Source organism: Amblyomma maculatum, chromosome 7 (genome assembly GCF_055883805.1).
Source record: "Amblyomma maculatum isolate TAMU_Amacu chromosome 7, ASM5588380v1, whole genome shotgun sequence".
Taxonomy (NCBI): domain Eukaryota; kingdom Metazoa; phylum Arthropoda; class Arachnida; order Ixodida; family Ixodidae; genus Amblyomma; species Amblyomma maculatum.
Genome location: NC_139350.1, coordinates 125,449,210 through 125,458,087, shown reverse-complemented (window position 1 = coordinate 125,458,087; position 8,878 = coordinate 125,449,210). Strand labels below are relative to the sequence as shown.

Genomic DNA, 8,878 nt, shown 5'->3' with positions numbered 1-8,878 from the left:
TGAGCGCCTCTCGCGGGCCGTGCAGTACTGAGCCAGGTAGGAATCACCCCTCTGAGGGCGACTTCTACTTATATGGACCTCACGCCTGAGCAGAGACTCAGTCTTCGTATAACTCCGCTTCCCAAACGTATGCATCCAGAGTATCGTACAGAGCGCAGAGCCGACCGAGCCCGGCAACTCCACAAACGTTTTACCGGTTGCCCCGACGTTACATACACAGATGCCTCCCACCACCCCCGTCGCCCTGCTATGGTTGCGGTTGCATTGGCACCGCACCGAAACTGGCACAACGCCTGCAGCGTCCTCAACGCCGCAACTGTTACCACCGCGGAAGAGGTCTCCATCGCGTTAGCTCTGACCGACCCCTCCGCCAAAGTAGTCGTTAGTGATTCCCAACAGGCAAATTCGTAACTTAGATGCAGATCGTATATCCCGACAGGCGCACACTATCCTCCGATCTCTCCCCTTACCGTCTACACCTCGTCTTCCCATATGGGCCCCAGCCCACGAGGCGCTCAGCGGGAACGCACAGGCGCATGCTCTATCTAGCCCGAGGACTCGGCTACCGGGCGGAGCACCCTCCTCAGCCTGCCGCTTCCTCTGACACTCCCCAAGGCACTCATTTACGCCTTGTTACATACACGGACATCCTCCAGCATTATCGGCTCGAACGGTGTCTGTGCCCCCCTGCACACCGGGAACTATCCCGGCGCGAGTCCATCCATTGGTGCAAAATACAAACAGGAACCTTTCCAAACCCATGGCTATACAGCAAAATTTTCCCAAATCTTATTGCACCTAGCTGCAAACACTGCTCACAACCAGCAACATTCATTAACATGGTGTGGACATGTACACGACACAACGCAGACAATACAGCTACAGTGGATGCGTGGGAGTCCCTCTTGCGTACAAGCGAGCTCGCCCAACAGCACCAGCTCATTTTGCGCGCATTGGAGGCCGCAGAGTCCCAAGGGATCCCTGCTGACCTTCTCTAAGCAGTGCAACCAGTCTTTCGGCTGGTTCCCCTTCCTTGGGAGTAAATAAAGAGCTTATCATCATCATCATCATCATCATCATCCCTACAGCAGCCGCCACCTCGACAGCCAGCTCCTTCTTACCTGGATCCCTTGTGTTGCTCTGGCACCTTCTCGCCGTATTGAGCCCTCGGAAAAGCTTTCGCGCTATGTGGGCCCGTATCGTGTGCTGCGCCAAGTCACCGCCGTCACCTACGAGATTGAACCTGCCTTCCCCGAGCGCACTTCCCGTACTGTACCTTCCAATATTATTCACGTCTCTCGCCTTAAGCCCTACAATCTACCTTGCTCTGACACTCCCTAAGCAGCACCGCGAAGGTGCTTCGGCGTCCGGGGGCCATGCTACGGGTCGACTCATCGAAGATGAGGCAGACGAAGTGCGTATGCACTTGGCACGTGCTCGGAGCCCAAATCCTGGGCAGCGGTCTGTGTTTTGACGTCCGGTGCACCCTCTGCTTGTGTCGCGTTGTACCAGTATTTTACGCGGTGTGTGTACGCCTCCTGCCACGTAACAATATGTCAATCACAATGATAACAATTTTGCGAAATGCATCACTTCAGGCATACCTCAGGGTCGCACTCCTGGATTTGTTTTGCTTGTAGTTTCTGTAATTATATTTTGCCTTCATATACCACAATATCGGTTGCTTACTATTACTGCTGTTTTATAGACGAGTGAACGCTCTACTCAGGGAATTATGCATTTTAGTCGCATAGAAACTGGACAGAAAACAATTACCTGCGGCCAAACACTAAACCTTTACATATGGCTGGCACCTCATGATTCTCGGCCTATTCTGCGCCTACTTTTTATATGCTAGGTGCGTACTTTACTTTGCGCTCCCTGAGATTAAGACACTTTGCACCATGTTTCAGAAAAGCTTACATGCAACAAATATATTGAACAACTTCGCAGTACGCCGAATAAGGCATGTGAATATCGAACAGATACCGACATTTTTGTAAGGAGTGCTGTCACCAGTTCGATCTTGTTAAGCTGCTTTTTTTTTTTCCAAATAATATCGAGCTTATCGACTTGTACCCGGAAAATATGTCCTGACAGGCTGTCCATATACATTTCCATGTGGCTGGTGCCTCATGATTCTCTACGTATTCTGTACTTAATTTTTATGTGCCCTGGGCGCATTCCTTTGCGTTCCTTCTTAACTGTTTTTGATGTTGTGCCCTGGTGTGCAAGAAACGCTTTCTATATTTTGCAAGTGGTTTAAATTGGAAACTAATCATGCCAATTATTCGTGTTCTTGATTTTACGCTATAATTACATATCAAAAGTACGTCGTACTAAACGCAGTTCTACCTTTTGAAAACGCCTGCATCTGTCAAACAGTGCACAAGAAGGGGAGGGAGGGATTTGTCAAGCTGCTCTCACGCGGCTTTAACCCGTCACCTTTTTTCTCTTTTAAAGACACATACCATTAAATTTGATTTCATCTGATGTATCACAAACTTCCGGTCCCCTAATTAAGAGCCTCAGACTGAACGTCGGCAACCTTTGTACTTAAACAAAAAAGGACAATATGAATGCATTCCGCTAGCTCAGCTGAACTTCCATGATCTCTTTGTTACCTTCATCCGCCTCGCTACGGGCCTATAGGGTATACAGCCGACCGGGCAATTCCTTAACTTCTATCTTATTCGTTTCATCTGTCTCTTTCCAGCTGCCCTGAAAGGCATGTTCAGACTTCAGCCTGCAGAAGAGAGGAGGCTGCATGAGTCATATATGAGCATTCTTGCTCTCTTGTTAGCTATTTACGGTCATATTTTTATTAGGCGTGTAACAGCAATGCCGATGCATCCACTTTTCGCATCGGCCGTTAACGTGATTATGGCAACGGAATGCTTCGTGCTAAGCTTGCGCATCAGTTGCACAGAATTGTTACGTTAGGTATCGGGTGTTCATGTGCTTCAAGTGCAATTCGCCAGAACTGCCTCATATATTTCAGGGCGCATCCGACAGTTCCTCCTGCACTTCTCCGTCAGAGCTGTAGCGGTCCTCATCTCCTTCATTGGCGGAGCCATTGCTGGCAGCGGCACGTCTCGCGAGCAGTGACATGTGCTGCGGGTTCCGTCGGTCATCCGAACTCCATCCAATGAGCCTCAAGACTTCAGCGTCCACGTACTCCGACACTGCGGGCACAACAGCCTGCATCTCCTGGAGACAGCGCCTTGCCGCGACGTAGTCCTTCTCACTCACGTAATGCTGAACCAGAAATGCGAACAAGTCCCCTTTCCGCACAGCCGGTTCCAACTCCATTTTGGTCATCGCTTCGCACTGAGCGGCCGCTTCGAGCGGACTGTCTGCATACAGTTCCTGAATCGCGAGGAACTTGCGTATGGCGTCCATGTGATTTCTGACCCTGGCCGCGGTCTTGTTCACGTCCTTGCCCTCACCGCACAGCTGTAGGCACTCTTGAGCTTCGTTCAGTGCCGCCAGGGCCTTCTCGTAGTCACGTCGATCTTCAATCTCGGCTCTCGCGCAGGACTCGTAGAAGCCGGCGAGCAGATCGAACGCCCTTGCCTTAGTATAGAAAGATACGATGTTTTTTGCCGCATCTGTGTCGCGCTGCCAGTCCAAGGTCTGTAGGTAGTTGGCGGCTAGGATGTAGATCTCACGCTGTCTGGACACATTGGCAAAGAACACTATCTTTCGTGTGTCTCCGGACTTGAGGAGCGCACGCATGGCCTGCACTTTGTCACCGGCCTGCGTGAATTTCTTAGCTGCCAAGTGGTAGTTCTCCTGCTTGAGGCAGCACTCGGCGATTTTCTCGAGGACTTCTCGCAGCTTTGGTCTGTCATCAGCGGGGATTCCCTCGGTGAGCCTGAACAGAGAAGAGAAAAAAAAAATTTAAGATGTTGCTCCTCTTGTACACCACCCTTTGCTGGGTAACACATTTTTTGTTTGATTATTTACTCGTTTATGCGAAGTGCAGCGCGGTGTCACCATCCTCATCATCATCAGCCTGACTATACCCACTGAATAGCGAAGGTCTCTCCCATATTCCTCCAATTATTCCGGTCCGGTGCAAGCTGCATTCACTTCACCCCTGCGAACTTCTTAACCTCATCCACCTACCTTAAAGTCCCTTGATAATTTGAAAGTAGCGACACTCTCCTCCGCGCCGCGCTTTCCTCCTCTATTCTCCTCGCGCGGCGGCGGCGAGCGCTGCGCACGACACGCTTTTTCCCCCTGACGCCCGCCGGCCGGCCGCAGCAGTGAGTGAAGCGCGAGCTTTTGGGCCAGGTCTGCGCTCCAGGAGTGCACAAAATTTTTGAAAAATTGCGAGAAAAGCATTGAGAATGCCTATAGTAAAGTTCATGAATTGATTGGTTTCTTCTTAGAACTGTTTGAATGGGGAACACTGATAAACAAAGCTTTCAGGCGAGTTCTGTGCTACAGACACTTTTTAAGTCTCATGATAAGGTTTTACTTTGTGCACTTAATCTAGTACTGCCTCTGACTTTGTGTTTGTTTGTTTTTTTTAGAGCGTGAAATCTGTCACCGCGGTAAAACTTCAGAAAACGATCCAGGCTGGTGCTTTGAACTTCAAGATTAGAGAAGGTTAAAGCAGGACTTAGTCTATTTCGCTACCGTCAAGCTATCTCTCTAAGCATAGTATATGTCACGTGATCAACCATGAGATTGGATTATTGGTTAATTGTACATGTATTTCAATCAATTACTGGGCCAAATTAATTTATATTTAGTAAATTGCAATTAAAATCTAAATTTTAGCTGCAACGCCGAACCGTATACCGTTGGAAAGCTTAGGCCAAGCGTCATGGCACTGTGCTAGTTAGCGATCCGCGATAATCTGCGTTCATTAGTTAATTTTGTATAAAATCAAATTTTGAGCTGTTCTTTGCTGCTTCGAGGCAAGGAACAGGTTTGCCACGGCAGTCTTGATATGATGCTGATGGAGGAATTAAATAATTTTATGAGTATGTGGCCCCTCACTGACTTCGCGTGTGGTTAAAAGACAGCAGGGTACACTGGGAGAAGTGGTGGGCCCTATTGCCGATACACTGAAGTTCTGGGGCAAGCATGCTGTGGTCTCATGCGCTGTGTAAAAGAGCTTGATTTCATTGAACGCAACAATCAAATAAAAAAATTACAATGTGCACATAGGTCTTCAACGTGCGGAAATGAGAAAGCATATAACTGCCAATTCATTAACTATCGCTATCCTATCTATCACTATATCTACTAATGCCAGAGACCTATCGTAACTGTGACTATCCGCAACGAACACTATCACCTCACTATCCAGGCCTATTACTATAATTTACTATTATTATCCGTAACAGTCACCATCATTACTTATCACTATTCATAACCATCACTATTTAATCTGATGCCGTCCCATGACCCATTGATATACTTCAATTTTCATTGACTTACGTTGTCAGTCATATCTCTATTATCTCATAATATCTGACGAGACAACTATACATTGACTTTTAATTCTTATACTTTCTTGTTTTCTCATAAATGGAGGTGGGAAAAGAGCAAGCCACAGAAATAACTGACTAATATCAGCGCGAGGTTCATGTCTCTGTCGAGGAGGCTTCCTTTACTTCAGGACAGGTCGGTGAGAGAAAATTGATGGAACTGCGTTTGGTCTGTTCTTTTTTTCGAGTTCGTGTAATATTGGCGGCTCAAACTGGTCTTCAGTGAAATGTAGCTAGAACATAGAGCGATGAGATAATTACTCAGGCTAGGTGAAAAAAAATCTTGCATACAATTGAAATGAGTAATATGTTAGTGTTAAGAATTGTTGCTCGCAAAATGTTCCCCTATTTTTACATAATAACTATAATCATCATTGATTGTTTAAGTTTCGTAAATACAGAAAATTGATGCAATGATTCCGGCTGATTTGACATCGATGGGATAACTTTTCTCGCAATAAATGAATACGCGGAATCGCGCTTTTAGAGCTCCAGCTTTCAAAGCGAAGGTAACATGCCAACGCCTAGTAGTCATGGTCAAAGTGAAGCGTGTGTGATCATATGAACACCTCCTGCACATTGGCCGTATCCCTGATAAAACGAACGCATATTTTTTAACCCACGCGTGCGTCGAAGCATGGCAAGACACATTCAAGAATTGAAAAAAAAAAATGCCATACGACCTAACTAGTGCAGATTACCCGCAATACCTCGGGTTTACTTGCCAAAGAGTTTTTCAGGGCCAGCATTCAATGCTCCCGAGTAACCGACGCACACTACAAGTAAAAGCTGGAAAGGCTAGCTCCTCTACAAGCCCGAATTTTGATTTTTAGTGAAGGAGGCCAGGGATCCTAGCATAATCGCGACAAATGCAATCGAGAGACTGTAATTTTCCAGTTATTTCTGGCAGCAAAAAGCAGATTATAGAGCCCTGTTTCTGACTGTACAGAAGTCGAAGCGTGTTAAATGATGGAGCCTTGGAGTCTCCCAGAATATTCAGCATGCTGCAGAGGACAACCTTATTTTTATACAATGAACATGCTGCCGCCGCAAAAATATTGAGCAGCCAGCAGGAATAAAAAACGCATCGTCAGGTGACGCGTTATTACGGGGACTGAGAAAGGCACTCGACGTCGCAAACAACTCTGTTCTTTCTAGGAATAAATTTCGTCTTTCGACTAATCTTGTGAATCCATTGTCTCGTGCGCAAGCCGTCACGCTTGCCTTGAGATATCATGAATACCGCATAACCATCTTCAGGTCGCTTGCTGCAGTTGTACGCGCAACAGCACGGCATAGAGCTTGCACGCTGCAATAAAAGTACAGCGCGCAATATTCGCTCGCCGAGACTAGGGGAAAAATGGCGCGATGGAAAAAGAACACACAAGGAAAACGGCGGACGCGCGTCGGTTTCCAAGGGCAACGGCAGGGAGACCAATCGTCGCTCAGGAAATCGGGCGGAGAACCGGCCTTCAGCGAAGGGGCGCGCAAGGGGCGAGGAGGAGGCGAGGAGGTAGCGCGGCGGCGGCAAAGTTCAATCGTTGGCGTAACTTTCAAAGTATCAAGGGGCTTTAACCTACCTAACTTTCTATCGCCCCCTACTGCGCTTTTCTTCGCTTGGAATCTAATTTGTTACCCAACGCAACCATCGGTTATCCTCTCTTCGCACTACATGTCCTGCCCATGCCCATTCCTTCTTCTTGATTTCCACTAGAATGTCAGTAACTTGAGTTGAGCAGCGCAGTGTGTCATGCTGAAAGTGCAGGTTGAAGGTAAAAGTACAAAAAAATGCATTGGAGTATAGCATACAGCGCTTAGCACAAATGAACACTTTTAGAAACAAAATACAATGTACAGAAAAAAAGCGGAAATCATACCAGGAAGTGTACAACTGGCCACCAGTCATGAATATTCAGGACTCTGCATCTTCGATAGCAAATGCGAAACTTCGAGATGGACATGACGAAATAAACCCATGTAATAAATTCTAGTTTTAAATCGAGGAGGGGAAAAACTGACCCAAACATGTCAGTGCGTTCGTAAGTATAGAGCACCACGCGATGCGTTGTCGTTCGTAGCTCTGACGAAAAGTTAATATAATTGTTTTTTGAGAGCTTATTTGAAGAATTGACAACGCAGTGCAAGAACATGAATGATTCAGTGCGGCGGCGTGAAGAAAGTGGGGCCAGGTTCAAGGAAGAAAGTTTAGAAGAGGTTTAAAGGCCCCGATCATAACGATAACCTATAAATCACACAGCCCTTTTCTAGATTGATTGCTAATTATTAATCTGCTGCAAACTTCAGATGCATAATCATAAACAGGAAAGATTAGATTTGTGCGTGAGTAACTTAGTGTACTTGGGATAATGGGTTAGCTTTCAGCCTAGGTAACCTAATTTCTTGATTGATTTACTTTATATGCAATCAAAAAGATTAGGTCATATTTTTTATGCATACAAACAACACCATACTTATAATCTAAAGCGCTCTATGCGCCGTGGCCATTTAAATAGTAACTAAAATTGAAGGGAAAGATTTGTTATGGAAAGAAATGACGGTTTTATCTGAATTAGTTTTCATATACATGGAGCTACCGAAATTGGAAAATATAGCAAATGACTTTAGAGGATTATAATGGCATTATAGCAGTTAATCGGTTCGTACAATACGCGGTCATCAACATCAAGGCGAATTTTAGAAGAAACGATACACAGCAAACCCTTTATGCATATTAAAAGGAAAGAGGCGAGACAGGCACGGAGCACTGGGCATTTCTGATGTATCAAAAATGAAAAAGCCAGTCGAACTGTGATAGACGTAGCAAATGGGAGTAATATGCGAAAAAGCTCGAAATCAATTTGCCTAAAAGATTATCTACTGCAGCATTATCTTTAGCAGTGAACTTAGAATGTAATGCAGTGTAAAATGCTTGCGAGAAATGTATAAAAATGGCATCAGTCTGATTGCCAACATCAAAGAGGAATGACATGCGTGAACCCGGTTAATTGCGCTTAACTGGCGCCTAAATCCATGTTTTATGTTGACGACAAAAAAATATTGGATCCTGAAAGGATTGCCAAGCGCCTATGAATGACGAGTTCCAGCAATTTCCTTTACTGTGGTGTCGATGAAATTACTGTATATTTTTGACAAACACTGCTTATCGGCCAATTTTTAAAGAGGGAGCATTTTCGCTAGCTTACAAGAAGGAACAGTGGCAGATGATACGGACATTTTGAATATGACCGTCAGATACTGCGATCGCCACAAGAAAAAATTACAAGGCAGGAAACGGCGAAGGCCACTTTACAGGACTGTTTTCACTAACTACATGATCCCTACTATTATCACCATTATACCTAACTTCACTA

The 8,878-nt window shown here is 45.8% G+C and overlaps 1 protein-coding gene across 1 annotated transcript in view; it reads right to left on the bottom strand.

The window, feature by feature from the left end:
• Window positions 1–2,788: 2,788 nt before the first annotated feature.
• rempA (intraflagellar transport protein rempA) overlaps window positions 2,789–8,878 on the bottom strand; it is a 56,205-nt gene continuing 50,115 nt past the window's right edge. The window contains exon 5 of the mRNA XM_084609445.1: window positions 2,789–3,877. Within this exon, the coding sequence (XP_084465571.1) occupies window positions 2,998–3,877 (880 nt within the window). The 3' untranslated portion in view covers window positions 2,789–2,997. The remainder of the gene's footprint in view (window positions 3,878–8,878) is intronic.